A 15,417-nucleotide genomic window follows, 5' to 3' on the forward strand; every position below is an offset into this window, starting at 1 on the left:
AATAACTCATACTGGTTAGTAAGAAAAAAAAAAAAAAAAACTTTAAAATTGGGGAAGTCGAACAGGAGCTTGGAACAGAGTGGGGACCCAACCCCAAAGCGTGGCAAACGACAGATGGCGCGCTTTCTCGGGGGAGCATACATGGGTGGTATGCGGTGAACTGCCAAAGAAAAGCAAAGTGCAATTCGACTCAGCTCCTCGCCATGCGACGCGACGCGACTCAATAGAATGAACGTTTCGCAAAGTGCTATATGTTCTGCGAGAGTGAGGGAGAAGCGCCGCATGGAGCTACGTGCATCGCTGCGCCTTGCCCAGGAGAGCAGCCAGCCATTTCCATTTAGCCTCTCGCCAGGAGGACGCAAAAATAGGCGTGTATATATATGCTTATGTAAAACATGTGCACTCCTTAGTGCATACTAGGCCAAGGCGTGCGGAGGCGTGTGGGCTGTTTGGCCAGCATTTTTTTTTTCTTTTGTTGGGTAACCCTCCCGAAAATGTTCCGTGTTCCCCTGCATCAAAACGCTGCCGCTTCTGTGGCCATCACCGGGGGAGCACACAAGCACAACAAAATAAAAAATGCATGCGTGTAGCACTCACAGGGGTATGCACTCACGAGAGAGTAACACTCACGAGAGTAACACTCACACGTGAGTGAACTCGTTTGTGCGCTTGGACATACGAGTGCACACGGGCAGCTACTCTCTTTCGCAATTATCAAACTGGTGCGCGTGGAGAATCCCCTCGTGAGGGACCCGCACTTTTGGTGAGTTTAAGCGGAACCGTGACAGCAAAGCGGAACAGCTCGCCAAAAAACCACGGAAATTTTTTTTTTTTTTTTATTTCTTCTCGGACTTGAGCATGCACAGGATTAAGCAAGCAGGTCGGCCACACGACCACGCAGCGTATGCATTTGAACGCTTTACACCCGTATGCGTGCCATCCGAACGGGGGCGGCTCCTTTCAGGCAAGTGCCGCGGCGCGCACCCCGTGGAACCAGAACAACCGCCTCTTTAAATGGTTCTTGTGCTGGAGGCGAAGTCGACATGCATACGACGGGGTTTGCCTTCACAAAAAAGTGGGAAAAACTGTGGGCAAAAAAGGCGCAAAATTTGAGCAAAATAAAGGCGCGAAAACGTGAACAAAAGAGAAGCAAAGAAGTTTGCCAAAAATTTCCAAAAAAGGGAAACCTTTTGAGCGAACTGCCAAGCGAAGTGGCCTTTTTCATTTGTTCCACTTTTGCCAATTTGCGCATTTTGCGAAGTTTTTCTTTTTTTTTTTTTTTTTTTTTTTCATTTTTTTGCATATCTTTGCGTTTTACCCATCTGCGCAGAGGGGGAGATATTCTCTCGCCATGCGTACTGCAGCTCGGGCACCCCCCCTTGCCTGATCGAGAGGCTCCCCCCAAAGAGGGCCCAGAACGAGCAGTCACAACGGGTGCTTTCAACGAGTGCTCACAACGTGTGCTGCGTGGCCGCATCGGTTCGTAGCTAACCAGCCTTGTGGAGGACTACCATCAGCACCCCGCGTAAGGTGCTTCATTCGAAAAAGGAAAAAAGAGGAGCATCATAAAGAGAGGGGAATAATTGCCTCACACCTACGTGGAGTTAGCCACCTCACTGAGCACCTGCTGTGCGTGAAGGCATGTCGCGAGCCCCCCGCTGGGTCATTTGAAAAGACAGTTTACTATCTGTAGGGGACTGCATGTAAGGGCAGAACCGATTAGCAGTGCCCCACCCCCCAAAGAGGAGTCTCCTCTCGGGAGCAGCCCGTTTGTACCTGTTGCAAAGAAAAAGGAAGGACCGCCTTTTGCTTTCCCCTCCCCGAGAGAAGAAGTCACAATGGCGGAACCCTACCTATCGAACAAAAAAATTTACGAGCTGCTGTCAACAAACAGCTACAGAGGACAGGAGAAGGGAATCCTGAGAGCGTTTGAGAGAAGGTACTGCAAACCGCTGACCTACCTGAGCACGGACAACAAGCAGCAAGAAATTATTTCCATTAAGCTGCAGCACTTTATTAATGAAAATCTGAGCTTCAGTGATTCCAAGTCGTACTTCTTTGGATTTTCCAAGGAGTTGCTTGTTCACTGCATGCGGGTTTACTTTTACGAGGAACTGTGCTCGGGCGCCAACTGTGGGGGGGGTCAGCGGGACGACGTGGACGACTATAGCAGGGGTGGCGGCGATGGCAGGGATGAACGCCGCTGCACCGATGAGCGGCTGTTCCAGCAGCTGGAGAAGAATGCGGACCAAATCGAAATGAACAAACTGCACGACATATATTGCGATGAATACTTTTACCTATTCAAAAATGTAATATATGTGCTGAAGGCCTGTGCCGTGTTCTATGCCTACCCGAATTACAAACCAGAAGATCTAGCCTTCGAGAGGAACTTCTTCTATGCACTGTTTGAGATGCTGGAAGGAAAACTTAACATCCAGCAACTGCTGCAAATATATTTCGACACATACAAAGACACAAACAATTATTTTGAAATGGTTAAGAAAACAGATGTAGAGAACAGGACATGGGTATACAAATACATTATTCTCTTTCTGAACGTTCAGATTTGTTGCATTAATATTTTTTTTTACATGCAGCTCAGATTGAATATTTTTTCAAAGTACAACTTGAAGTCCATGTTGAGCATGTTTTTATCACCCTCCTCTCATGTAGACAGTCACAGTGTGTTATATGCATGGGGAGGAGGAGGAGGAGATCCCCCGCATAGCGACATCGTCACGAGCACTCTGCTACAGAAAGAATACTCAGTAATTTTTCTCATGGCTTCAGTGAGTAATATGCTAACTTTGGAAGATCATAACAAATTTGTTAAAGGTGTATCTCCCCAGTCAGCCATTTTAATGAAATTTTTTTTTCTCTTTAAGGATGAAAAGAATTTTAAAAATTACGAAGAAAATATCCGCATGGTAGCTCAGTGTCTACCTCACCTGTATGAAATTATCAAAAAATTTTGCTTCATGGGGGATAACTTCGTTTATAAGAGGATCATCCTTCGTGTTCTTAATAATGCTCTGTGTACAGAGAGAGAAAGGGAAGGAGATGTCCTCCCTTTCGATGACGACACAGATTTGGGGAACAACAATAATAGCTGTTCGGATAATACGGAGGAGATGGGAGGGGGAGGAGATGCCCACCTGAGCAGTCGAAATTCCAAATGGGGGAAATTCCGTCGGAGTGGCCACTCACAGTACTATGGGGGAAGAAGGGGAAAGAACTCTCCAATGGGAGGAGAAGAAGCAGAGGCAGAAGCAGCAGAAGCAGAGGCAGAAGCAGAGGCAGAGGCAGAGGCAGAAGAAGACGCAGGGGATGACTTCTCCTCTGCGTCGAACTGCATGTCGGAGGAGGACAAAGCAAGGCTCAGGCGAAAGATGCGCCACGTAGGCTTCACCTCCATGTCTGAAAGAGACATAAATTTCTCCCTCATAAAAAACATGAAGAAGCATATCGAGAAGAAAGAATTTTTCAAAAAAACAATAAACCTGAAACTATTTCTGAAGATTTGCATAAGTCTGTGCAGCAAGGACGACTACATTTTGTTCAGCCAGGATATATTGAAAGAAGGGAGGAACATCCACCTGTGCATGCAGTACCTACGAGAGGATGACACTCAGTTGGAGTTAGACCTATACGCAAACAAGTACTTCTTTTACGACTTCAGTTATAGTAACACGGAGATTGTTACCACCGAGCAGGAGAGAAAAAAAATGGTATCTCCCTACCTCTCCATAGAAAGCAAAAATATTTTGCTAGAAATTTCGACACTTTTTTTCTCCTACGACTATTTGAAGTGGTATGGCAGATCCATTAAGGATAACCATTTGACCCGTGGGAGCGGAAACTTGCAACAGGCAAAACTCCAGAGGGGAGGTACCCATCGGGACAACTCCTTATACCACCCTGTGATTTTACAAAATGTAAACCGCCTCCTCTTGGAAATGTTTTACTGCAAAATTAGTGACTCCTCGATGGAACATCTCATCATGTTTAATCATAATTTGTTATCGATATATAGAATTTTGAAAGCACTGATTGGGACTAGTGCAAATTTAGTTAGTTTTAACGAAGTGGTGAAGAAAGTTGAAACAATTACGAGAAGGAATGATAATAGAATGGTAGCTGTTAACACAACGGAAGAGTTTATGGTAACCATTTTGGAAAATTCTCTCTACTTCAAGATAATGGAGACGTTGAAAAGGAAGACGTTAAATCCAAGCAATGTATTTATTACCTACATGGAGTACTACTACATTTTACTGGACTTTTATTGTAAATATATTTATAACAATTTTGTGAATAACAGGAGGAAGGATTTCGTTGAAGACAATTTTTTTTTCACATTTCAGTACATTATTCTCTTTTTTTGTAAAATGTTAAAAATTAACAAGTGTTTTCACATACTAATAAAGTTAAATAATTATTTCGGATTGAGTTACGATATTTTTAACAGCTTCGTCAGTCTGTTCACTTTTCTTTTTTTTTTCTGAAATATAAAGAGATGAATGGATTAAATGAAGAAATATCTACTTGCTTACTTTTTCTGCTGAAAAAAATTAATATTAACAAGCTGAATGCTTACATTTTTCAAATTTTTTCTCATTTGGAGCATGAAGATTTGCTGAGGAGGGAGAAAAGGGAAGGAGCTCAGGATAGACAACGAAATATGTTCAGCTCATCGGACAGGGAAAACACACAATTAAACGAAAACGATGATCCGGGGGAGGATCATAGCAACAGTGATCCAAACCCCCTCGCGCTTAACTTCACCTCGGAGAATTACGCCAGCCGTAGTGACAACTATGGAGATCTCGCCAACTTCAAATACGAGAAGGACCAAATGGATATCAAAGAGAACTTTCGTATTGACATCTCCTTCCTGAAGATGTTCGTCTTGATGGAAGAGGTGCGCCAGGCGCAGTTGCCCGCCCCCGGGAGGGGAAGCGGGAGGGGAAGCGGAAGGGGAATCGAGAGGGGCACTGAGAGGGGCACTGAGAGGGGCAGCCACAGCGACAACAGTCGCAGCGATCGAAGCGATCGAAGTGATCGAAGCGAGCGAAGTGGCCGAAGTGATCGAAGTGGCCGAAGTGATCGAAGTGGCCGAAGCGATCGAAGCGAGCGAAGTGGCCGAAGCGAGCGAAGTGGCCGAAGCAACTGCGCCGACCGCCCCTTCCGACGCGCGCACGAGCACAGCACGGAGAGCTTCAGCCTAGAGGAAATTTTCGTGGTGACGCTGATGCACCTGTTCGAAGTGGAAGACCACAAAGCGAGCTTCATCGGAGACCTGCTCAGAGTATACGAAAAAAAAAAATCTACCCATGCACGGAAGCAATTTTAAAAATATTTCAAAAAATCATCAAAAGGAAAGGAAGCGCCTACTTCCACCAGGATGTGTATAAGTCCTTCCAAAACAAAGTGCTGCAAATGCTGGACAGCGTGGAGATCCTCGAAAGGAAATGGGTCACGTGGGTCTTCACCAATTGTGATAACACATTCAAAAGGGAGAAAGATATTGACATTAAAAAACTCGTCAAACTCTTTTTTGTCTCCTTTTACAAATTTTTAAAAAAATATTTTCTCCAGATAAACAATTTTTTGAAAAATAAAAAAATGTACAACACTCATAACAGTTTTGACGATTTTTATTTTCTCCTCTTCTCCAAATATATTAACAAAATTTTTACAGAAAATTTTTCTTCCTCCTTCATTTTTAAGCTAACCAAATTTTCCATCTTAAATATATCCCTATCGATTGTAAACTACATGTTGAAGATGATTAAAATTTTGAATTTGGAAAGGCTGAGGGATTTGCATAGCGAGTTGAGCAGTTCTTTGTCGACAAGCTCAGGGATGGCTCCTCTCCTTTTAAAGCTTCCTAATGGGGAGCATACCCACCGGCGAGAGGACACAGGGGAGGAGATGCTTCACCTCTCCGCGGAGCAGAAGAATCGATCGAGGCAGTCGGATCGGTCGAGGCAGTCGAGTCAGTCGGATCAGTCGAGTCATTCGAATCAGCCAAACCAATCGAGTCAGTCGAGTGAGCCAAACCAATCAGCACCGTTTTGCGCACAAAGGGGGAGGAGACACGAGTCGGCCACCTTCAGCAGCTTCATGAAAAATATAATCATTAACCACAAGACGTTGCTGAACAAACCGGAGCTATATTCTACAAAGAGAGTCAATATTTTTCAAATAGGAAGAGACCCAAGGGGTGAGGCCAACAGTGGGTACACCATGGATTACTTAGAGGACATTCTCCTGCTTGAAAAGGAGAATCACGATTGGAAAATGTTGGGGAGTAGTAGCAACGTTTTCTCTAACAGGGTTGGTACACCTGGGGGGATTGCAAACTCGCGTCAGAATGGATTTGCCAATGATGGGGGAGGAGATCCTTATGGTACCCACATGGATCACTTGCAAACGGGTGTGCAATGGAATCATCGCGCGGGGAAGGTTGAGCGGCTGCTGCACCCATCCACCGTGAACTTCAACATGAATGGCTCCTCAATCAATGGGAGCTCTACTATCCAACGTGCAACATTTGAAGAGGAAATACAAAAGTTATCCCCCGTGGAGAGATACAATTTCACCTTTTCGAGATTTTTCAATCACATAAAAAATTTTCTACAGATCGTCCTGCAAAATAATTACGTTTTTTTTCTCAGTGACTTTTTACTAATGCATTATGAACAGTCAGGCAAGAAACACAATTTGTTCCAATATAACCTGAACAAGTCAGGTGGATTTTACTCCGTTTTTAATTTCCTCATTAATGAGTATGTGGAGAATTACTACAAAGATAGGTATGCACACATGGGGTGTCGCTCGGTGAAGACTCCCCATTTTAGGAAACTCAACGAGCAGGTGATTAATCGTATCCTGCTTCTCTTTTCCCTGCTGCTGGAGGCTTCTTGTCAGCTCTCCTTTTTGGAGGAGGTCAGCAGTGTTTGTGCAAACATCTCGAATCAGATATTTTCCCTCTTCGACACGTCCCACTTGATTTTGAGTTTATTTTCGAAGGTCACCCTGAGTGTGATTCCAAAGGTGAGGCGGGCGAGGCGGTGTGAAGCGGAGTGAAGCGCCTTTGCCCATTGCGATAGCCCATTGAGATAGTGCCTTACGTGTGCTCACCAAAATTTCTCCATCACTCCACTGCATCACCCGTGTCCGTCACTCCACTGCATCGCCCCTCTTCACCCCCCTCTCCATCGCCCCCCTTCCCACAGAACGACGTCGTGAGCCAAGCCATCAACAACGACATCCTGAGCCTAGAAAGAAGACAGGCGGAGGAAAAGAGAGAAATACTCACCATATCTTTGCTTTATTTCCTCATGTACAATTACAAGAATATATGTAACTTTTATTTGAGCCTGAATCGATTTTTTAAGATGAACGATTTCAACAATATTTATTTCCTGTGCAAGTACAGCCAGGGTTTCCTACCCCTCCCCAAGGTAATCAACGTATTTCTGCAAAAAATTCTCCTCTGTTTGGATAAAGCCAAGAGTGCAACCTTCGATAACGTTAGGTTGGTCTACATGAAGAAGGTCTTCCACGTGCTCAAGTTTGTGTATGCTTTCATAAAAGACAACGATTTGGTAACCGTTTCTATTTTTAGAAATTTGTTCAACGTTCTTCTCTGCATCGTTGAGGGGTATGTGAAGGAGAGCGCGGGGGGGAGGCAGACGGGGGGGAAGCGGACGGGGGAGAGACATACAGGGGAGAGGCAGACGGGGGAGAGACAGACAGGGGAGAGGCAGACGGGGGAGCCCCCCTGCAAAATGGCCGCCTACCAATTCAACCACTTGCGCGTTCTGAACTTAGCTCTCCACTTTTTCAACGCGATTTATTTTAACCTGGCCCCGGTGGAAAGGCGGGCAGGGGCCACTCCCAAGAAAGAAAGCACAAAGGGGGAGAGCTCAAAGGGGGAGAGCACAAAGGGGGAGAGCGCAAAGGGGGAGAGCGCAAAGGAAGAGGGAGGGCTCTACCGAAAGGAGCCATTCTGGAACAACGTAGAAAAATTGCTAGATCTGTTCACTATCAGGTTAAAAAAAAATACAGATCAATTTGTATACTCCAGGACCTACCATCTCTACACAAAGGAAGCAAAAAAAGAAATAACGATCTACATGCAAAACCTCAATATAATGTGTGAGCTGTTCGAGCTGATTGTCAAAGGAATTTATACAAAGGACAGTCTAGTATACAGATTACTTATACGAATTTGTTACGACCCTACCATATGTAGCGTATTTTTTAACATAAACTACGACAGTATGGAACAAGTGATGAGTACCTACCAGGACCTACAGAGGAAAAACATGGACTCCTCTCAAAACATTACATTGTTGCTTATAAACAGCAGAGGTGTGAATATAAACGCACATGGACTCATCAATGACGATGCGCTAATTGAAAATCTGATTGACTTTATTAACCAGAGGGGGGTTAACCATAAGTATGTGCTCAACCTGAGCGAGCAGAACAAATCTATGCATCGTGGGGAGAACAACATCTTTGTGGAGACTAGGGACTTCATTTCGGTGAAGAGTTTAATTCAAAAGAAGGTCGAACTGTTGGATGGGGATTATGTATATAATAGAGTTTTTAATGGGAGGGCCAAAAGGTATGGAAAGAAAAATTTTTTATTCGACGTTAGGAATTACCTCTACTGTGTGAACGTCTGTGGAGGGGGGGGAAGCGGCGTGGTTACCGGGGGTGTAGCTAGCGGGGGTGGTGGTGGCAACGCCATCGCGCAGGAGCACCTCCGCCAGATTAACCTATGTCCCGGTTCGAGGTTCCCGCCCGGCAGCGCGGTGCGTATGGAAGCAGGGCCAATGCATGACGGGGGACGGCGCGCCCAACGGGCACTTCCCCGGGAAGGCCTCAACGGGGCAGGCCTCAACATGGAAGGCTTCAACACGGCAGGCTTCAACATGGCAGGCTTCAACATGGAAGGCTTCAACATGGCAGGCTTCAACATGGCAGACTTCAACAGGACAGACTTCAACCGCGCATCGTCCGGAGGCGGAACACTCGGGGACCCCGCGCGGGGCCACCCCCTCAGAGAGTACAAGTCGGACCAAATGCTGAAAAAAAAAATAGACGCATCAATTTTTAGCAATCTTCAAACCATTTTACCAGACGAAGAGAAGCAGAGCCCTCCCCATCCTGTAGGAACAGCCAAGGGTGGTAGCCCTTCCGAATCGTTGAATAAATCTAGGGATGCAAAATCAGGTGCAAATGGATCCAAGTCGCTGTCCGGAGAGGACCAATCGAGGGAGGAGAGTGAGTGGCCTTTTAGTGCTTACTGCGCGGACCATTGGATTGACCCGTTCTTTCCGCCGAGTAATGAGCACATGGAAAGGAAGAAAAAAAAAAACAGGGAAAAAACAAAACAAAACACGCACAGTAGTAGCGACTCAGCGGTGAATTCCCCCTCGAGCATATTCATTTATTCCAAATTTTTTAAGAACGAAGTGGAGTGCATGAAATATATTAATCTCACCCAAAGCACCTACGACAGCAGGATGCGTCTGTTGCTGATACTGTACAAACTGGTGATAATAATCAAGCATAGGGAGTTGCTACAGGATGAGCTATTCCAGAAGGAGGAAAGCCAAGCACTCAAAGGGGCCAACATAAGTAGAAGCTCTCCCCTGCTCTTTTTCATCTTCGAATCTGTGATTACTTTTATTACTCCTTCCCTGCAAGTGAACAAAAACTCGCTATACTACATCCTGGTGTCAAATATTTTGATTAATCTGCTGACCATCATAAGCGCGAGAAACGTCGGTGGAGGATCCGAGAGGCGAAGTTACGCGGGTCACTCAGAAGAACACACATCCAAGCATCAATCTGTCGTGGAAAAAAAGCGAAGCAATGAGAGGAGTTCCCTAAAACATGCTCATGATGCATTCATGACCGATGAGGGGATGAACTACTATCACCAAGGTAGCTTTTACACAGATTTGTTTACCCACGAGTCGTTCATCTCGAATGTAAAAAATAAAAACAACCACATCGTCTTTGAAATTTTGAGTAACCTTTCTAAGAAGGAAGTGAATAAGTATCGACTCGTTGGTGGGGGAAGGGAAGAGGAAGCAACTGACCTGGGACACACCAACAGGGAAAGGAGAAAACGATCTTTGGAAAAAAAAAAAGAAAAAAAAAGTGAAAACAGCTTGATATATAATGTGCCACTCCTCCTCTCCCTATTCGTCCGATGTGTTACTTTGCACGTCCAAAATTTTAAATTCCATCACAAGAATTTATACCTACAGAGAAACTTCAACGCTTTGCATGTGCCCAGCTCGATCCTCAAGTGCATGCTCCCCGCGAACCATTTTAACATCAGCTTGTTTGTCAATCTTTTGGAGCTATTTTACGTCACCATTCGGATATACAACAATCACTTTGTAGGACTGAACAGGTCGCTGTTCCATGGAGAGGTGCATGGCGAGATGCATGGCGAGTTGCACGGCGGGATGCACGGCGGGATGCATGGCGGGGTGGGCGCCTCACTCGGGGGCGATGGCTCCAAGGAGGAAGCCAACCGAGGAAGCAGCGGCGCAAACCGAGGAGGCAGCTCCCACCGAGAAGGAGGCAACGTCGGTAGTGGGCATGCCCCCCCGGATGGCGATAAGGAGCACCTGCACCTGTACGTATCGACGCTGAATGGGGTCCTAAATGAATGCTACGAAGCCCACCACGAAAACATGAAGAACAGAGATAGCCATGTGATCAAGTCGAACCCAATCGAGCGAATGCTTCTGTACTTTCTCTACAATAGAATTAACACCGTGTACGACCTGTTCTACAACTTCTTCTTGAATTGCCTGAGGGAAAAAAAAAAAAAAAAAATTTTCGACATGGCAAATGAGTACATCTACGGGTTCTTAAAAAACGACATCTATGATCACATTAACAGAATCAACCATTTTCTGGATTCAACCGAGTACTACGATTTTTACGTGAACACGCTCACGTTCATGGTTCTAAACAAACACACGTGTTTGCATATCATCAAGGGAGACATACTCACCAAACTGCTGTACGTGCCTGACATCTATCACGCAATATTCGACAAAAGCAAGACCTTCAATGCCATATACTATTTGAACCACAACCACCAGTATGTCCGAAATAAAAATCATATCATACTTTGCTCCCTCATTGTGTTGCTAATAAAGATGCTTTACGTTTTTGTGAAGAGTGTCCGGGGAGGAGGGGGTTGCTACTTCGATGGGGACTCCTTTGGAGAGCTTCCCTTGGATGACTTCTTCATGCGCAGAGTGGTCCCCCCGGTCGCGGCAGTGAAAGAGGAAGACGAAGCGGAGGTCGATGCGGAGGTCGATGCCGAGGTCGAAGCCGCAACTGCAGCCGCAACCGGAGCGGCGGGGTGGGGAGCCCACCCTGGAGACGCAAAAAATGCAAAAAATGCACAAAATGGTGACCGCGGGGGAGAGAAGTTTGTGGATGGCTTGGATATCATGAGAGGGCGACCATCCCCCCACGCAGATCGCAGGGGGTCGCACGCAGATCGCAGGGGGTCGCACGCAGAACGAGGAGACGGTTACACAGAACGAGACGGCCACGAAGAAAAGAAGCACAGGGCCCAAACGGAGAACGAAGCAGAGTTCTTCCTGGATGCCATGCTAGACATAATAAGCAAGCTGTCCGATCGAATAAATTTCATTTTTTTAAAAATCGAAAAAATAAACTGCCTTGCCATTTTCGAGGAGTCATATCTATACGTGGAGCTACTCACAAAAACGTCATACTACTGCAACCATTTTAATATTAACCACATGCTGATATCGTTGATGAGTAAAGGAGTGGAGCACCACTTATTTTACATTAACCGAATTTTGGAAAAATTTATTTTTGAGAAGGAAGTAATTATCGATCCGTACAGTCCATACGAAATCACAGCATCATCTACTAGTGAATCTATTGACAAGGAGAAAAAAAATAGGAGAAAAAATGATTTGTCTCTCTTTACCCAAAGAGTTCTTTACCTTTGCTATAAATCTATTCTAAATTACAACACCATCCTGTTGAATATAATTCAGACTCCCTACTTCACCTACTCATACTTCGTGGTGCACCTGTACATTTTGCTGTTGAAGTCTACTCGGCTGGTCACCAACATAATCGAGCACTTCGGCCGCAAAAACACGACGCTCATCCGCACGGTAGGTCCCTCGTGTGCCTGCGCCTGGGGCTTCTCCAGCGCAGTTGCCATATAAGCAGTTGCCATGCACGCAGTTGCCATATAAGCAGTTGCAACGCACGCAGTTACCATGCACGCAGTTACCATGCACGCAGCTGATCATACAACCGCTTCTCAACCCCCCCACGTTCACGCCTCTTCACAACCCTTCTTTCCGCAGATCAAAGTGCAGGCGGGTCTCTCGTACGTGCCCATCTGCCTGGACATCGTGAACACGGTGAAGGAGAAAAAGAGGGAGAAAATCCACTACGCGCGGGGCACAGCCAAGTCCAGTCTGAGCTGCTACCTAAGTGACAGTCACTCGGGAAGTGAAGCCTCCAATTATCTAGGAGAAGTTGTCCAATATAATCGATCCATCGATGAGTATATAAACACAAAGAGGGTCTACAAAGACGATTATTTGTTTAATTTTCTCCCAGAAATGATCGAATTGAAGAGTTACTATGATATTCTTAAAGAGATTCTTGAGAGGAGTGCCTTTTTGGGAGCCTTCATTTTGGAGAAACTAAAATATACGTGTGAAGACTCGTGTCTCAAGCAGATCCTCATAAGCAACGTCTGCTCGTACCTCATCCACATCAACGCCACTCTCTTGCCCTCCAACATCTGCACCAGTAACTTGAAGAAAAAGTGCACCTTAATTTATAACTACGTCGTGAACATACATAAGAAGTGAGCCCGCGAGTGCGTCCACCTTGGGTGCACCCGTTTGCTTCCACCTTTTTGGGTACACCTTTTTTCGTCCACCTTTTTTCGTCCACCTTTTTGCGTCCACCTTTTTGCGTCCACCTTTTTCCTTCCACCTTTTTCATTCCTCCTTTTCTTTTTCCTGTGTCGCATCGCGCAGTGCACCATCTGCTGTGAAATTTTGTCCCACTCAGAGGAGCACCCCATCGGTGCGATGCGGCGCGGTGCGATGCGATGCGGTGCGATGCCACTCCGGAACCTCCTCCTGAATGAATTAAAAAAATCGCATTTCACATGGTGGCAGGCACATAGGTCCAGTTGGTAGGGCACATGGGCAGGCGATAACAAATGGGTTCACATGTGGGTGGGCAGGTGGGCATAGGCAGGCATATGCATAGACATGGGGGTAGGTAGGCATATGCATAGACATAGGCATAGGTAGGCGTAGACATGGGGGTAGATGGCATAGGGGCAGGGGCAGATGGGCTGCTTGGCCGATGGGCCGCTTGACCGATGGGCCGAAAAACAAAAGGTGGAGAGACGGGGGAGGTGCATGTGCTTTTGCAAAAATGGGGAACAAAACTAATCAAAACAAATAACGAGGAGAAGGGGTAGGAAAACACGATGGTGCGCTAACGTATGCACATACAAGGGGGAAGAGAAAAGGGGGGATGGGGTGCTCCCCATAAAGGGCACCCCGAGAAAGAACATTTAGAAAAATTGACTTGGGGAACTTCGCCGGCATACTTTTTGCGCCAACGGTTGGACATCCGTGTCCAGGGGGGAGAGGGGGCATAGCCCTGGGGGGGGGATATGGAAGGCGCGGCACACCCTCGACGTGATATGCGGTTCGCTTCAATCGTTCACTCGCTTCAATCGGTTAACTCACTTCAATCGGTTAACTCGCTTCAGTCGCTTCACTCACTTCAATCGGTTAACTCACTTCAATCTGTTCACTCGCTTCAATCTGCTCACTCGGTTCCCCCCCGTCTCAGAAGAGCTCCGCGTCGCTCTCCACATCCTCGTCATACAAATTAAGGTCCAGCTTGTACCTGAGCATGCCGCCAAAGCCCCCGAAGCCCTTCTGAAATTGGGCCCCCTCCTGTGACTTGTTAGTGACGAAATCCAAAGAAGCTCCATACCTCTTGTAATTATTTATAACCCAATCAGTAAGAGAAATTTTTTCCACTACCTCCAACTCTACGTTATTTTCTTTGTATAGCGATTCCTGTTTCTCATCCTGAGGAGAAAGGTGCATCGTCCGAGTTGTATTCGTAATAGCATTCCTTGTGGTCAATCTTATTATATCCAATCCTTCATATAAAATTAATAACTCCACAGCCCCGACCTCCAAAGCCTTCAAAGTGTCATCAATGCCATAGACAACCTTTCCTGTATCTTGTGCAATTTCTTCAAAAAATTTTCCAATTAATTTTTTTTCTTGTATAAACTTCACATTTTGGAGAGCCTCAGAACTTAATTCAATAGCTTGATTGAATCCATTATCTCCTCCGTATGATATATCAACAATTTTTATCACCTTGGTGAACAGTCGCTGATCAAACATATCACTATGCATGAGATCGTTCTTAAAATCAGCACTTCCTGCAAGTACAATACCTGACACGTTAATTTTATCATTTGTTATAAAAACTGAAGTGGCTACTTCTGCAACTTTTCTTAAATAATTATGTCTTTTTTCTAATCTCAGACGAGCAAAACGTAAAGCACTTTGACCTCCTCTACCATGCTTCTTTGGAAGATCTACAGTAAATCTCCTTATTACTTCTCTTGTATTTCCTTGTATGGTACCAAATAGGGCTCCATTTCCATCTACTATGATGAACCCAAATTTATCATCACTTTCAAGTAACTCCTTTAGAGCTTCTACATGAAATTTATTATCACATAAGTAAAGACTTGTATTTATTGGTCTGAATGGCTCAAAATCGATTGACATTTTTTTCTCCTTCCCGTCCTCCGTTATGACTGTGCCGCAGAATACCACTAGTCCTTTGGGCGGCGTTTTGCTGTACAGCTTCAGCTCTGCGTGCAGGGGGGTGGGAGATGACAAAAGGGGTGACAAAAAGGGTGAAGAAAAAGATGCGGAAGAGGGAGAGGAAGGGGAAGACGACGGGGCGAGGAAGTGGACGAGGAATCGGTTAGCCACTGCCAGCCGTGGCGCACTTTCCGTTCTCACTTTGCTGCGTGGATGTAATGGCAGACAACACACTGAGTCGGTTGACTCGGCTTTTGATGTTGGAGGCCGTCCCCAGCTCGTCCGCCAGCATTTTATTTATTCGAGAAACTTCATCCTTGTTCTTGATGATAAGGCTGATCATGCTGGTTCCGTTCCTTTGGGGGGGAGCAGCGCGGGGGGAAAACAGAAAAATAGGAAATAAAAAAATAAAATAAAATAAAATAAAATAAAATAAAATAAAATAAAATAAAATAAAATAAAATAAAATAAAAAAAAT

The 15,417-nt window shown here is 45.5% G+C and overlaps 2 protein-coding genes across 2 annotated transcripts; one reads left to right on the forward strand and one right to left on the reverse strand.

The window, feature by feature from the left end:
* Positions 1–1,838: 1,838 nt before the first annotated feature.
* PCYB_041770 (hypothetical protein) lies at positions 1,839–12,929 on the forward strand (the record flags this gene model as incomplete). Its single annotated transcript, XM_004225328.1, has 7 exons — positions 1,839–4,479; positions 4,518–5,356; positions 5,443–7,062; positions 7,245–8,693; positions 8,831–8,863; positions 8,925–12,215; positions 12,414–12,929. Exons 6-7 carry the CDS (start codon positions 8,925–8,927, stop codon positions 12,927–12,929), a joined length of 3,807 nt encoding a protein of 1,268 aa, XP_004225376.1. The 5' UTR covers positions 1,839–4,479; positions 4,518–5,356; positions 5,443–7,062; positions 7,245–8,693; positions 8,831–8,863.
* Positions 12,930–13,932: 1,003 nt separating this feature from the next.
* Positions 13,933–15,295, reverse strand: PCYB_041780 (eukaryotic peptide chain release factor subunit 1; the record flags this gene model as incomplete). Its single annotated transcript, XM_004225329.1, has 2 exons — positions 15,141–15,295; positions 13,933–14,986 (listed from the first exon to the last, which is right to left on the reverse strand). Coding segments are annotated over exons 1-2 (1,194 nt in total), but the record flags the coding sequence as incomplete, so codon positions are not given.
* Between the last annotated feature and the right edge of the window lie 122 nt (positions 15,296–15,417).

The sequence above is a fragment of the Plasmodium cynomolgi genome, chromosome 4 (genome assembly GCF_000321355.1).
Source record: "Plasmodium cynomolgi strain B DNA, chromosome 4, whole genome shotgun sequence".
In the NCBI taxonomy this organism is placed as follows: Eukaryota; Apicomplexa; class Aconoidasida; order Haemosporida; family Plasmodiidae; genus Plasmodium; species Plasmodium cynomolgi.